At 38.4% G+C, this 15,928-nt stretch overlaps 1 protein-coding gene across 1 annotated transcript; it reads right to left on the reverse strand.

The window, feature by feature from the left end:
- Positions 1 to 6: 6 nt before the first annotated feature.
- LOC134864786 (Kv channel-interacting protein 2-like) lies at positions 7 to 12,506 on the reverse strand. The gene is made up of 9 exons (XM_063884028.1): positions 12,043 to 12,506; positions 3,602 to 3,700; positions 3,361 to 3,485; positions 3,129 to 3,198; positions 2,584 to 2,654; positions 1,921 to 2,028; positions 1,723 to 1,827; positions 814 to 876; positions 7 to 717 (listed from the first exon to the last, which is right to left on the reverse strand). Exons 1-9 carry the CDS (start codon positions 12,113 to 12,115, stop codon positions 670 to 672), a joined length of 762 nt encoding a protein of 253 aa, XP_063740098.1. The 5' UTR covers positions 12,116 to 12,506; the 3' UTR covers positions 7 to 669.
- Between the last annotated feature and the right edge of the window lie 3,422 nt (positions 12,507 to 15,928).

Consider the following 15,928-nt stretch of genomic DNA (forward strand, 5'->3'; position numbering starts at 1 on the left):
AACCACTTTTGCATAGCAACTGTGTCGTTTTATTCAACCTTATCATTCTTACCAAAATATATCAACATTTCAACAGTCAGACACATCATGCACACACAGTATACGGTATTACAATAGATGTGATTGGTGAGAACAGTCATATCTCAGGAACAGTGAGGACAGATGTAATAACATGTTACTACTAGATTATTGCTTGTTTTTAAATGTCATCCCTTCATCAGAGCCGTCCATAAAACTGTAAGTACAAAAAGTGAGTGATACTTTACATTTTCTACAACATTTTGAGCATTGTTCAATTTGCTCTTGTGTTCACACATTCATTCATGCAAGAGAGGAAGTATAAGTTAATAAGTAAAGAGGCCCTCTGCTTGTTTACATCTGTTCATCCATTGTTATTGTTATAGCTGCTTTTCTTCTGCATTAAATACGCTTGTTCATATCGTTCTGCTACCAGTCTACTGATGTTAAAGCACCAGTATCCACACCTTTGATGCCTTCCTGTACACACACTTTTGATAAACACATTTCAGGAAAAGAGGTGTTTTTTGGGTAGATATCCTCAAACATGGCACCGCTCTGTTTAGGATCCAGGAGCACCGATCACTCCTTCTGGGGGCTGAAGAACTGTAGATGACCTCCACGCAGAAGAGAAAAAACGAATTCCTACATTTAGATCACATTGTCGAACATGTGCATGGACTGCATGATGCTTTCATCCTGGATAATGAAACAGGGGGACAAGGTTAAACTCCGGAAAAAGCTGCAGATGGAAATTCATTAAGTGTGCATTTGAAATGATTGGACGCAGCAGACCTTTTGGCATGTGTCCAAGAACTCTTCAATGGTGACCACTCCATCTTTGTTCTTGTCCATTTTCTAAAAAATGCAACAAACAGGAAGAGGTTTTTCAAAGGGAAAGGGAAAGCGTTCCTGTTTTCAAAGAAAACAGGAACGCTTTTAGCCTTGCCACCGAGCGGAAACCTGAAAGTGAAGCCAATACATAGGTGCCTTAATTTTTCCTTTCCTGGTCCGAAATAAGTCTGATTCTATAGAAGTCTATCAGAACATTAGCCAATCTTTTACTTAATATATTACCTCAGTAGACTTTTTATTATTAAGCTTTTAAACATTAGTTTGAAGTCTTCTTTAATACAACATGATGTTCATTTTGTAAATGAATGTCCCATTTTTAGTATTAAAGACAATTAAGCAGGTTATGCTTTAGGTCATGGGTATCTTTTTAAGTCCCTCTCACAGCGTTGCTCAGCACTTTGTTGTTTAAAAGACGCTCCAAGGAGCTGGCTGTTCGTTGTCGTCATATTAGCTATATTTGGTTTTAAGCATGTTTATTGTAAGACAAAATTAGCATCCTGATCAATATTAGAGTTAACGCAAATTACAGATGAACTTTGCTAGCATTAGCTATGTGATAACTTTAGCTCCTTCCTGGCTCCACCATCTTTTGTCACTTCTGGCTTTAAAAAAAACCTCAAGATGGCGAGGAAAAAATCCCAAACTCAATTTCTGGAGTAATCCACACCATGTTGTACCAGCATATTACAATGGATTTATGTGAAATGCTTAGCAAAATAAGTATGGTGGGAAATAAATCAGTATATATAAAGTTTATAAACACATTTTTTGTTAAAACCATTGCTATAATGAATTGCAAGTCCAACATTGCCAAAGGAACTCAAGGTGGTGGTGAACAGGTTCTTTTACCTGGAAGAAGTTGTCCACATGCTCTTTGGAAGCATTGTCCTTCATGCAGGGGTAAGTGTACTTCCCCATCATGTCATAGATGGAGCCCATGATGTCTGTCATCTCCTGGACAAACAGAAGGGAGGGAAAGTTTAGCTAATTAAGCGCCACCCAGAGCTGCAAATATAACACGAGAGAGACAGAGAGAGGTTCATGTACCTCTCTGGTGATGCAGCCATCTTTGTTGAGATCGTACAGATTAAAGGCCCAGTTGAGTTTATCGTTGATGGATCCTCTCAAGATGATGGACAGACTTATGACAAAGTCCTACAACAAGAGAAAAGAAACCAGAGCCATGGTTGAGATCAGAAAGTGCTTGTAGGAGTGATTCAAAAGGTAAATATAAAATCAGGAGGATCAGGGAAGTAAAATAAGGAAGAGGGATATGAGAAGTTAAATAATAAAGTAAACAGTGTTCTTGTGCTGTTCTTTGTCTTGCTAAAGAAATGTGTTACAGTCATCATCCAAAACTAACAAATGCTTATAAAGATTACACTTTTCTTGGTCTCTGTACGTTTTAATTTACTGTGGGGCAAAGCCAGTGAATACGTCACATGAACAGGTGTGTTTAGGTAGAGATTCAATTCAGTAGACCTATGGTAGTATAGACTCTGAACTAGAAAACAAATAACAGTAACTAAAAGAAGTTACAATGTGCTTAGCAATACATTAACAGAGTTGTAAGCCTTTTTTGAAGTAGCTATCCCTTGTGATATATTTTTCCTTTAAAAGTGCAGAGTTGTCACAACAGAGCATAAAGGAGGGAAACACAGAAGGGGAAAGCAAACTAATGGCTGAAGCATGAAGGGAGGGAGACGTCACCTCAAAGTTGACCGATCCATTGTTCTGGGTGTCAAAAGCTTCAAACAGGAAATGTGCATACATACTTGAATCTGGATGGAAAGGGGAAATAAAGTGAGGAATTGAATCAAGAGTGATCCAAAGAATGCAATTTAAGAGTATGGAATAAAACAGGGATATATGGTGTTGTGTTTCAAAATTATTACCAATGAAGCTAGAACATGGAAGATATTTTACATTTGATATCAGAAAAATACTGGTAGAACCTTGGAAAATAGATGTTGAATAAAGATTAAATATATGACATAGATGAAGATGACCTTATGGAAGGTCTTTTCTGCCAATTTGATGAACAAAAACTGACCCTAATAGTCATTATGATGAATAACCTTTACTGTAACTCACAATTAGAGAATGACCCATTTATTTTTCTATTCTAAGTAATTCTTTTGTGATAGGCAAGTCATTCTTTTTAGAAAAACAAAGCAGTCTTTACTTTCACCAAACTCCTAGTTTTCAGCTTTTTTTTCATTGGCAGACAAGGGCCTCCATAGCATCTGACTGACCTCCATGAGGGAAGAACTGGGAGTAGATGCTTTTAAAAGTCTCCTCATTCACCACACCACTGGGACACTCCTGCGAAATGAAAAGGAACAGGAAATTATATCTGTAAACGGAAAACACACCGGCTTTCTCATTCATAAATATAATTCAATATCACTCCATAAGATATGGTCAGTAAAAATGCATTTAAAAAAGAGTGCACAAATCAAACGTTGACACAAATCTTTGACTGACGTTTTTGAATCCCCGGTAGAGGACCTGCAGCTCTTTCTTGGTGAAGTTGGTCTGCTGCACGAGGCGGTCGAGCCCCTCCGGTCGGTAACGCACTGTTGACAGTTCATCATCATCACTTATGTTACCTGCATGAGAGAGACATTAAATAGTTACTCCCTCACATGAGACGCCTGAAAAAAGTCGTAAGTGTAAGGTAAACTGTTTATTTTATTAAAGTGATACTGGAGTGTGTGTCACTTGCTTTGCGTAATGGAGGAGCTGGAGCCGGAGCGACAGCAGGGCAGAAGTTTGAGGAGGCGCTGCTTTATGGTCTTTTTGTTAGGTTTGGATGGTGGATTACCTGGAAACAACCAATCACAGCACAGATTAGAGGCGGATAGAGTGGCCAACATTAGGAACACCATGTTAGATGGATAAAATGCTGGCCAAGCTACAAGTAAATATTTTGAATCACTTTTCCACACAACTTAATGCTCACAAATGAGTTTGCTGACCTGACTTGGATCAAAGCTTTGTGACAGCTTCCATCATGTGATGGCTGAAGAAATGACTGGAGATACATAGAGTGTGACCTACATGTTTCAGACAGGCTATGGAAAGTTAGAAGGTGTCTTTGAATACAGAATCACTATGTAATTAATTATTTTTTAGTTTTTTGTGAAGTGAAACTACTGTATGCTGACAAAAGCTTAAAGGGCACCTATTATACCCTTTTTCAACAATATCTCATATGTCTCAGATATTTACAGAGAATCACTGTGTTTGGCTCTAAATACCAAATAGATCATGCATTGTAGAATGACATAACCCCCAAAGTGCTGATTCTGTAGCTTTAAATGCTAATGAGCTGCCGCTGGCCACGCGCCTTTGCAGAAGTGATTGGTTTAAAACAACACAATGCTGCTAAAGGAGGAGATTCAGGTGATAAGGTGGGCAGATGTTACCATGGTTGGTTATTGGCTAATGGTTGCACAACCCCAAAAAAGATTGTGACATCACAAAGTGGCCAAAATGTGATCGGTTCATTTTCAGACAGGCTTCTATTTAAATGTTCAGGACAAATAGTGAGATTTCTTGAAACGTTCCGACTCTATACACACATTTATGTATAAAACACATGAAAAAGTGATCTTGCATAATAGGTGACCTTTAAACAAACATTTTGCCAAGTCTGGACCTGTATGTGTCCTTTTCTGCCACCAGAGGGCAGTGTTGAACTACAATCGGAGTACAGTTCTCCAACTTTTAAAGCCTCAAAGTCACAGGAAGGAAAAGAAGATAAACAGACAGGAAACAACTATGTATGGAAGCGATTTCCACCAATGTAATGGGAAAAAGCATGTTATTATTTTAAGAAAGTTTCTCATTATAAGTTCTCAGAGGTTGTTTTTCTAATGACAAGGCTATGTTTGCAAGTTTAAGGTCTTTGTAAGGTTTCAATGGTTTGGAACCCTTGCAACCGGAGTGAATCAGGAGGGATTTAAGTGCAATGAACAGATGAGAAGCTCAGCTACACAGGAGCCACTTGGCCACCAAAATGACATCCTCTCTGTGACACTGAACCACGAAGGTGTTACCAGGTGAAAGCCAAATAAACACACCCAGAATACATTTAGGAAATATTTTTTACATTAAATAAATGTAAATAAAATGCATATTTAACTAAAGAAAAAGCTACCAAAAGCAAGCAAACTCTACCTAAAACCCTTTCTACAACAAACACACAAAAGAAATAACACACCACCAGCAGTGTTAGAAACTGTGGTGGCTTTCAACTGTTTTAGTCCAAAATATCTGTCAAGCAACTTTGACAACAGACAAATTTTATTGGAAAATGTTCATCAGCAGAGGAGGAAGAAGTACTCAGATCTTGTAATTAATTAAAAGTAGTAGTACCAGAGTGTAGGAATACTCTGTTACAAGATAAATTCCTGCAATCAAAATGTTCCTCAAGTAAAAGTAGAAAGTATTCTCATCTAAATGTACTTAAAGTAAAGTAAAGATAGTAAAAATAGTCTTTGTTTGATTGGTCCATTTGAGAATAATATCTCTGATATGTTTTATAATTATTGATCATTAAAGTGTTCTCAGAGCTGGTAAAGGTGCAGCTAGTTTGAATGGCTCTGTATACTGCAGGGTAGCTGCTGGATTTACTCCAGGTGAACTAAAGTCTGATTTAAGGGCTGATTATATTTACCATTAATCCAGATCTGTAAAGTAACTAAAGGTATTACATATTTGTAGTGGAGTAGAAATACACCATTTATCTCTAAATTGTAGAAGTGCAAATAACATTAAATTGAAATACTGAAGTACTTAAGTACAATACTTTAGTGAATGTGGTGAAGCCTGCAAGCTAGTTCAGGCAGTCAACTCGAGCATCAATGATACATTTACACGTGGCGCACCTCATCCCTACAACCAACCAAACACAATTTCCTAAATCTGCCACCCTGTTTAAGCTGCCAGATCTGGCTCTGCCTCGCTGACGCTGCCTCCACGGTGCTGCTGCGCGCCTGCCCCACCACCACCCCAGCATCCAGCTGTAGGCTCGGGGGGCTAGTTCTATAATCATCACTCAATGAGGCTCCACGCCAAACTCAAACCATATGCTGCTTCTGATAAACATATCAAGAAACACGTGAGTTGTCTGACAGAAATGTACTTAGTTACTTCCAGCCTCTGGTCTTCAGTAACTTAAATAAGGACTACATCTTACTTACAACAGCAGCTTTACTACAGGTTGAAACACATATTTACACATAACGTCTGAACAGCTAAACAGCTTGAGTACAGCAACACAGGGAGACAATGTTTCGCTCAAGGTCATATAAAAAAAAATAGCTGAAAAACATCTTTGTATGTTTCTCTGCTTCTGTAAATAACATAATTTATTGATGTGATTTCCTAATGTGGGAACAAACCAGTTGCTGCTCTGCCTTTATGTGTAGGATATGTCAATCAAACTAACAAATACAGCAGCTGCACAACTAGGGAAAAACAAACAAAGCCTCTCTCACACACACACACACACACACACACACACACACACACACACACACACACACACACACACACACACACACACACACACAAATAGCTGATGATGCTGACACAAACAGCCTTTTTTTGTAAGAATAGAGAACCATTCTGCAGGACGACAGAAACAACATCAGACCTCCCTGCTGTTTTATGTCTTTCTAGCTGATATATTTAGACGCGACCAGTGTACAAAGCAGATATAAATATACATATTTTCCAAGTCATGAAAAAGCTCTCTTAGGGCAGCTGTTTGATGTGACATCTTTGCAAAACATTTAGAGCGAACCAGGCATTATTTAAAGATCCCCTATGATGCAAAATGCACTTTTTGATGTCTTTTATACATAAATATGTGTCCCCGGTGTGTAAGGACACTCACAAAGTATCAGAAAGTACAACCCTCTCTCTTTTCCTCCTTACCCACATCTCTAAAAACGGCGGTACAAACGAGCCGATCCAGATTTGCTTCGGTTATGACGTCATATCAGAAATGTGGGCTGGCTTTACATTGAACTCCTGGCAACATCCCGTCTACGTGACACGTCCCAACCTATCGTCCCCCATATACAGTCGCGAGCTGAATCCCCTCCACAGCAGCTCTGTGTGTCTCTATGTGTTCAGCAGGATGTCTGCAGGAGGGACTTAGAGTTGTTGTTTATATAACACATATAATGTCTCTGTTCTAGTGGTAAACACTGAGAAGTGTTTCAGAAATAATGCTGGATGTGCTTTGGAACATCATATGGTGTTTAATCATGGCAGCATTTAGCTGAGTTTCTCTGTTAGAAACATCTCTCTTCAGGCAGAGATCATGACGCTCCAAAGGGGCGTGGCCAGCTTCAGCTCAGCTCAGATTTAAAACGACAGTCCCAGAATCAGCATTTCTGGAACAGGGCTGAAATAGAGGGGTATGAGGCATGCTGCAATGGGTGATCTGTTTGGTTTTTTGAGCAAAACACTTCACAGACAAGTTTTGTAGAGATATTGCCCTACAATATATTGCTGAAATATAGCATAGGAGACCTTTGAAGCGTTATATAAGATCATAAGCCAGCTGGACAAAATGTAAATATGCACTGTCAGCCAATACAAAGGACTTTGTGCATGATGTAACAATGCAAACTATGTATTGTGTTTTACTCTGTGTGGCAGATAGTAGCAGTCATTTCAGCTGTCCCACTTAACAGATCATTGAACGCCTCTAGGGTTGAACTGATGGATAACTCTGACTGAGTTATTTGAGCAGGAGCTGAGATCCTTCTTCAGTCCTGGAGACCCTGTGGGTGACTTTGATCATCAAATCAATTTCAACAAATGCAAGCCCTCTGAGTGGATCAATACGCCCTTCCCTGCTGTTATTGACACATTCAAGACACTTTCATCCACCAGTGCAAACTAACTTTAAGCTTGGAGGGAGTAAAGTGAAAGGCACTGAGAGATTTTAAGAAATGGGCTTTGAAGAGAAGCAGCACATCATCAAGTTACACAGGAACTAAAGTCTGATATTCAGTCCTTTGGCAGATCTTCTTTAAGAGACTGGCATTGCATTTCAGTTCATGTTGAAGGGAGAATTAATCAGTCAGAGTATTTACGGACTTTCCTAGACCTCAAATTTCTTTGGGCTTTCAATAAGGCAAAACTCTAAAGAAATGAAGTGTTTGAATCTCGAATTAAGGAGATTTAGTTAATCACAGTATAAGGATTAAAGATTCTGAATGTGACAGCTGGTGGGGTTTTATTTTCTTCTCAAATGTAAGCACATTTCTCTCAAAACCATCCAAATCCACAGTGTAACCACATCTTGCTGCCGTCCATAGTCCTATAAAACAAAATACTTTTTCCCAAATGTTCCTGACTATGAGCTCATAAGAAAAATCAAGCATATTTTAGCAGAGAATTAATAAATAAGGAAATGTGAAAGTAATAGTGGTAATAATAATTGTGAAAGTAATAATCGCAAGAGAGGACATTGTTCAGATTATATATTCTTCTCTTCCACTGACAGTGAGCCTCCCAGTGATGGACACAGATTATTTTCAATTGGGCCTCATGTGACACTGGTTGGTTACAGCACCAGCCCTGATCATTTGTTATACAACATTAATCTTAATACACTCTTCCTCCATCCTGTCAATTCCCTTTGGCATCTGCAACATTACATTTAGCTATGGTACAATGTTGTATAAATGCAGTATTGTCAGTGCTGACGAGTTTTGCAAACAAGTCATAATATAGTATATCAATATATATATATATATGGTATAGTAAAACATCAGTATCAATACAGCAAGTGAAAACATTTGAAAAGACAGTCACACTATAGTGTTTACAAAAATGAAAAAGGTCATAGTGTGGTTTGTCAAACCTGTATAAAGGCCTTTGAGTAAGATCAACACATGGCAAACATATGAGAAGGGTTAAGCAGGAGCGTGGAGTCCCACATATTTAACAATTTAACATTTAGTTTTTACACAGTTTTGCAGTAGATCGAAATACAAGACATGCCAGAGCCGGGAAATGTCCACCTCTCTCCACTAAGCTAAGCTGTCTGAGCACGTAGTTTGCATAACATGCTCAGACAGCTTATCTACGAGTGGGATAGATGTCATATGATGACTTGATGAATTCAGTCTATAATGTATGAACAGCCAGGAGTAAACAAGCAGCTTTACTGCAGCAGTGGCTCAGTCTGTAGGGACTTGGAGCCAAAGGGTCACTGGTTCACGTCCTGACCAAATCGAAAAATAATAATATTAAAGAGTGTGGACTAGTAGCTGCAGAGGTGCCAGTTCACCTCCTGGGCATTGCCGAGGGGCCCTTGAGCAAGGCACTTGACCGACTGGCTGCCTCTCCGCTCTGGACCTCTCTAAATATGCATATCCCATTAATCTCCCGCCCCGGACACACAAAGCAAAAAAGCCCGCTTTCTAGACATGACTGCTGTACAGATACAACAGATATAAACAGCAAACATTGCAGTTACACATTTTTATCTTCAGGTTGTCTACTATTGCAAAAATGGACGCCGATTTGGTAGCTAGGATGGCTATTGTGTATGAGTCGTATAAAACCGGGTGATTCCCTATGCAATTATTCGTCTTGCGTCTCATGAAATGACCCGCGCTATGGCTCTCCCAGCATATTTACATTCACGCGGTTTGATTGGCTAGCACTTGTACTGGCATATTTGCATAAGTGGGATTTGATTGGCTGGCGCTTCCGTCAACGCTTGAAGAGTTGAACTTTTCTCTACTTTCACCTCGAGCAACGCAGGCAAAGCGAAGCAACGGAACCACGATGCAGTTCGGCAAAGCTTGACGTCACCCCATTCAAAGTGAATGGGGAGCATCTCCGTTGAAGCTTCCAACTGAAGCGTGTGGACAGGCCGTTAGTGTGGGATAAATAAAGGTTTATCTTCTTCTTACAGCACAGCCCGCTACACCACTCACTGCTCAGTTAAATGCAGCTGATGAATCATTAAATTGTATTTTGGAAAGCCTTTCTCCACCTTGAGCTCTGTTGTTGCTTCCTTCATCAATGCGTTTGACATGACTGCTGTACAGATACAACAGATATAAACAGCAAACACTGCAGTTACACAGTTTGTGTCTCAGGTTGTTGAACACCACAGCACCCATGCGTTTCCCTCCATAATAAAAAGGCGTGTTTGTGTGAACGGCCCCTAAAGCCTCACTGTTCATGCACCTGTTCACTGTTTGGTTAACCTGTTGCTGAATGGATATCTCGCTGGCTATTGTGCCAGCTACACACATCAGCCAATAAATACAGCTGTATGCCATCTGTGCATTCTAAACAGTGGTGTAGGAATATCCTGCAAACTAAAGAGGAACAGAACTGTGCCGCTCTTAAGTGTTTTTACATGTTTATTTTTAAATGAATCAACTTTTTGGGGATGTGTGACAATAAAGACTAAACCAAGTGATAAAAACAGACCAATGGTGTGTTGCTTAATCCCTGAATAGACTTCCTAAAGCACTCATGAGGAAAATAAAAGACTGAATAGTCTGATAAACAGAGAAGCCTTACTGATCCAATTATACTTTAAACACACACACACATACACACACACACACACACACACACACACACACACACACACACACACACACACACACACACACACACACACACACACACACACACACACACACACACACACACACACACATAGTTAAAAGTTAAATTTTAGAATAAAAGACAATACATTTTTTAGGTCTTATCTGTAGTTTTTTTCATCTTCATGACTAAGAAACATGTGAAAAGGTTTTTGTAAAGATATATTTTTTAAAGAGATTTAAAAGGAGAACATTTTGAAAGTTATTATTATAGTTTGTTGTTGTAATAATCTTTTTGGCCACAAGGGTCTCGAGTACACCACCACTTTGCGTCTTTAACGGACTGAAAGCAAGATCCTGTTTTCTTCAATGTGAGCTTTGAAGATGAAAGGAGAAGTTTTGGTAGGTGATTGTTTGTCTTTGTCAGAGTCCTTTCCGCATGTGTTTGTTGTTGTAATAATCTCCTCAGTAGCAAAGGGCACAATTTCTCCATGGGCTAGTAGGACTAAAAGTGGCAGATTAGCACCGATAATATGTTCATAGCAAAAAGATGTTATTACAGTTATTTTATGTAGGTGACTTACTCACAATATGTGTGTATTTTGTGTTTAGTGTGCACGAAGATTTTCAAACTCATTTGGAAGAAAACATGAATGGCCATGGCCAAATGGTGTATTAGAACACACCATTAAGAACAAAGATTAACCTGGCATAACTTTGTAGCAACTTTTAGTCATCATAAGCACAGCAGTAAAAACGTTTTACCTCAGACTTGGATCACAAATTATTAGTTTTTTTTCACCAGCTTTTATTTTATTTGAGTAAGAGCGTTTTCCCCTTTAATATTAACTGTTGAAACAGTGCATTTGCTCATTCTGTCTCAGGTTAGCAAGCTATTTTCATTTTATGTCTTTTTTTCATCTTGAATCATTTATTTCCCAGACTCTGATAAGTACTTCTTAGGTAAACTCAATATTTGAAGTATTGATATTGCATGTTGCTTTGTGCAGAAACTCAGTTTTACAGATCAGTTAATGAAAATGATGAGTTTTAAATAATAATAATAATCAAATCATATTTATTTTAGTCAAGGACAATCCTACTTTTTAGAGCATGAAGAACATTTTCTTTTGACATGACCAGCATTAATATCATGGATTTGTGATTTAGAGCTGTGAATTATGATCATTTTCATCAGATCGAGCTGTTTAATATTTCTTACAATGTATTATTCATCAAAGCTATTAAATATCAGGAAATAAAAATACAAAAATGGAAATTCCAATCACAACTTTCCTAGTACCCAATGATATTGATTTAACAGGTTAAAGCAAACATACAAAAATCATATTAAACAATAATTCAACAATGGTGGCTGTTTTTTGTGTTTATTTTTGTTTTTGACAGAGCAAAGTCATATTAAAAGCTATTAAAATGACCCGAAGTCGTTTGCTGTCCTTGCCAGTTAGGTACTGTTTGGAAAAACCAAATCAAACTCTCATGAGCGCACACTGAAACCTCAGCCAGGTCAGTAGAAAGCAGTGAAGAGGACAGACACTGATACCTGTGAGTGGGTCGTATGATCTGTCCAGCTCTCTGGAGTCAGACAAACTCTGGTCCTGACTCCTGGATTTCATGTTTGTTGTTTTCGTCTTCTTCCCGGAGCACCGCGCTTAGCCTGCGGGACACGGTGCGTGCGTGCGTCGGAGCCGCAGCTCGTCTATGAATTCACTCCGGTTTGCATGTCACTTTCTGCAAGAACCAGCCTTTGTTTGAGATACAAACCGGCCTCAGATAGATGCAGGGCAGATGAGGGTAACAAAAAAAACCTTGCAAAAACGTAAATATCCTTTATCCAAACTCTGCTGCTCAGCAACGTCACTTAAAAAGACTTCTTCAGGCAGTGTTACAGATAATGTTGATTTACTGCAGAAATATGAGGATTCTACTTTTATGTTAGTCCAAACATCCAAGAGCAATAACAAAGAGTCCTTTTGACAGCTGGAGCATCTGCATCTGTCGAGCTGAGAGGGAGAGGGAGAGGACTGTGAGAGAGAAACAGCTGGGAGGAAGAGAGTGATTAAGCGAGAGGGAGTGTTCAGACAGACAGACAGACAGACAGACAGACAGACAGACAGGCAGACAGACAGACAGGCAGGCAGGCAGGCAGGCAGGCAGACAGACAGACGGAGGGATGTGAGAGAGTATATCTGCTGATCTGTTCTCCCTGATGGACGCTCTCACCTTGGCTCTGCAGGAAGGAGTAATACCTGCGGATCGATACCGTGTCAGCTCCGCGTCCTTGGGCTGCTTAAAGAGTGACTCACTCACATTTCAGGTAAATCCAATTACCAAGGTCAAAGAAAAAAAATAAGAATTTCAATAAAACATCCAGAAAGTATGGAAGCCGATTCCTGCCACTAAGAGAACCGAATTCCTTGTAACTCATTATAATAATAACTATATTGCATTGATGAGACTTTCTAACTTATAATTATGACTTTCTTTCTCACATGACTAATTTATCGAAACGATAAGGTATTAAGTCAAAAATAATGAGCTTGTAAGACTAAGTAAGCCCAAGTCAAAATGTTGAGAACGTTTTTCATAACTGTGTGATGATAAGTTATTATTTGCAGAAGTTTTGTCCTTATAATGACTCACATCTATATATATATATATATATATATATATATATAATCGTGTTTTGGCGGGAACTGGCTTACATAAGGATCAAACCCTATAGTGGAGACAGATTAGGCTGAGAGCTGATTTATGGGATAAACTTTGAGATTTCAACAAGCTTTGTTTCCCATCATACACTTCTATTTTTAAACCTAGACTTTACGTCTTTTGGGATATCGTTAATGTTTAAAACAATGGTCTGATTGAGAAGCTTTGCACCAAAGATTATAAGAACCAGGCAAGCGGGAAACAAGATGAGGCTGATCGTTTCTGTTTTGCAAAAAGTGGATAAAATATCAAGGGAAAAAGTGAAACATTCAGTATAAGTTCAAGGCATAAACAGAGAGTCTTTTTTATTTTGCATTTCATGAACAAAGTCAAATGTTAAAAAACTTACATCAGTATATACTGTACACCGACATATATATTATATTCTCCACATATCTGCAGTTTTTGGAACGCTAAAATAAATAAATACAAATGTAAATGTGTTTTTTACCATTATGCATGGCCCTGATATTGTTCCGTACATTGTTTTATGTTGTTTCATTCAGTCAAAGAAAGCAGGTTGGATAGACCTAAATACTGACTATAATAATCCAAAACATATATTTCAATTCACCATGTGACCTCCCTGAGGCTTATACAATAGCACTCATAGAGAAGAAAGGGGTAAATCTGTACCTGTGGTCTCTCTGGTTTTATGTATAATCATGGTCGCTGAAGATTGGGAATATTCTTGGAAAATGTTATTAAGGGAAATAATCTCCTGCGATCAAAATGTTGGGGGCTTGACCGATATGAACCTGTACTCCCAAAGGATAAAGTTATTGTTGGTCTGGCTTTGGGGCGGCCAAAAGATGCATCAGAGTCAGGAGGATCTCTCTTTTTATTCTGTGGATTAATGAACACGCTCCTGTGGAGAGAATAACCTTGAGAGGTAGCCTGTTCCCTCGGACCTGGAATCCATGGAAGACTGATATTGATTTGTTTAATGTACTTTATGTTATTTGCTTTTAATGTCTATATTTTATTGTGTGCTGTGAGAGTTTTATATTAGAGGACATGTGAATGGGAAAACAAGGGATGTGTATAGCTGCAGGATGCAATGTTTTATGATTTTGCCACTGGTTTTATTCCTACAAAATAAGTCATTCATATTTATGTTATTCATATTTTATATAATTATCTTTCTTCAGAACCACTTTACTACCCTAATAAAATAGAACTCTTCTTGGAGATGAAATATCCTAGTACCCCATTTAATACTGAAATCACTCTATCCCAGAACAGTTCTATTTTTAGGCAACTACAGGAGATATGTGCATCTGTATGGCCACACTGCCTCCAGTGTGTTTGTTGCCTCTGAATTTGTTTGTTTTTTTATTTTAGGCAGAATTAAAAAAACAAAAAGATTGATAGGTTCAATTCCTCTCGAATGATGTGAATTTGTGCTATACACATGAGGCCTTTCTTCTTCTGAAGATGTGATGTTTTATTCATTTTTCAGCTTAGTTTACAGAAGAGGTTCCTTTGAACTAAGATGTAGTGTTGATAAGAATCCTCAATGTTTTTTAGTGATACGCATTGACCATCACTTACTACTGGATTCGTTTCGTCTGGTGCCTCCCTTTCACTTTTTGGGTGTGTTATCCTTTAAAAAATGTAATCCCAATTTTCTTTAAGTCTGTTCTTCAAAAATGTATTAGTTACTCCTCTTTTCATCCAATCTTTAAGTGTTGAATCAACTGGTTTGAATCAACTGTTTGTCCTTTTATCAAACTAAGTTGTTTGTAAAGAATGAACTATATATCTAAAGTTAATATTGTCATTGGATCCACGGCAAGTTCCTCTTTAATCCCACTTCGAAATCAAATATAATCCTTCTCAACGCGCAAGTATTTTTAAGGACAAAATCGAATTGAATAAATGTAGAATTTTCTTTTGAAGGGGCCCAATTATGCTAATTTTTTCAGTTTCCATAGTTGTGTTTTGTTCCTCTACTGTGACATATTTCCATGCTTTAATGTTCAAAAAGCTCTTTATATTTCTCATACTGCCTGTGCTGCAGCACCTCTTTTCACCCTCTGTCTGAAACCAGAGCCCAGTCTGCTCTGATTGGTTATCTGGCCGCTCTGTTTTGATTGGTCAATCGGTCTTGAAGTGAAGATGTCGAGAAATTCTACAATAATTGCATTTGGCAACACAAACCACAAAAATTCCCACCATCACTCAAGAAAAAACACTAAATACAGTATTTACACACTGTGACCCTCATAGAGACGAACCATTTAAAAAATGTACACAACGTACATGTAATTAAGTGTAAAAAAAACCACAGAAAACTGTTGGTTTGCTTGCCTTTAAAGTTAACTATCACACCCTCACATAGAAAAATGTACTGGGAAAAGAAGAAAAGAAAAGTTCAATGATACTTTTTGTGGGATAAACATTGTGGTGAAGCTTGCTTAAAGACAGACAGGAGGCAGGTGAGGGATTATATGTCCCCCGTCAGAAGACTGATGGAGGGGAGAGAACATATCTATCTCAGCAAAAGAGCAGGGACAAAGCAAAACCAAAGACAGAGCACCGAAAGAGGCTTTGTGAAGCCAAAAAAGATGGATAGTGGTGAATCTGAAAAAAAGGACGAATCCTCAAAAGAAGAAGACGGAGGGAAAACAGTGGAGAGGTATTTGGATATATATTCCTCGCCTCGGAACGGTTAAATCATGCAGGATTGATGGTGTTTATCTCCCATGGGGGTT

This window comes from Eleginops maclovinus, chromosome 5, assembly GCF_036324505.1.
Source record: "Eleginops maclovinus isolate JMC-PN-2008 ecotype Puerto Natales chromosome 5, JC_Emac_rtc_rv5, whole genome shotgun sequence".
NCBI lineage: Eukaryota > Metazoa > Chordata > Actinopteri > Perciformes > Eleginopidae > Eleginops > Eleginops maclovinus.

Coding starts and splice junctions, on each gene's coding strand:
- LOC134864786 (XM_063884028.1), bottom strand. CDS start 12,115: ATGAAATCCAGGAGTCAGGACCAGAGTTTGTCTGACTCCAGAGAGCTG. Junction 877..1,722: donor ATGTGGACAACTTCTTCCAG/GTAAAAGAACCT, acceptor TGCATTTTTTAG/AAAATGGACAAGAACAAAGA. Junction 718..813: donor TCTTGGACACATGCCAAAAG/GTCTGCTGCGTC, acceptor TTCATTATCCAG/GATGAAAGCATCATGCAGTC.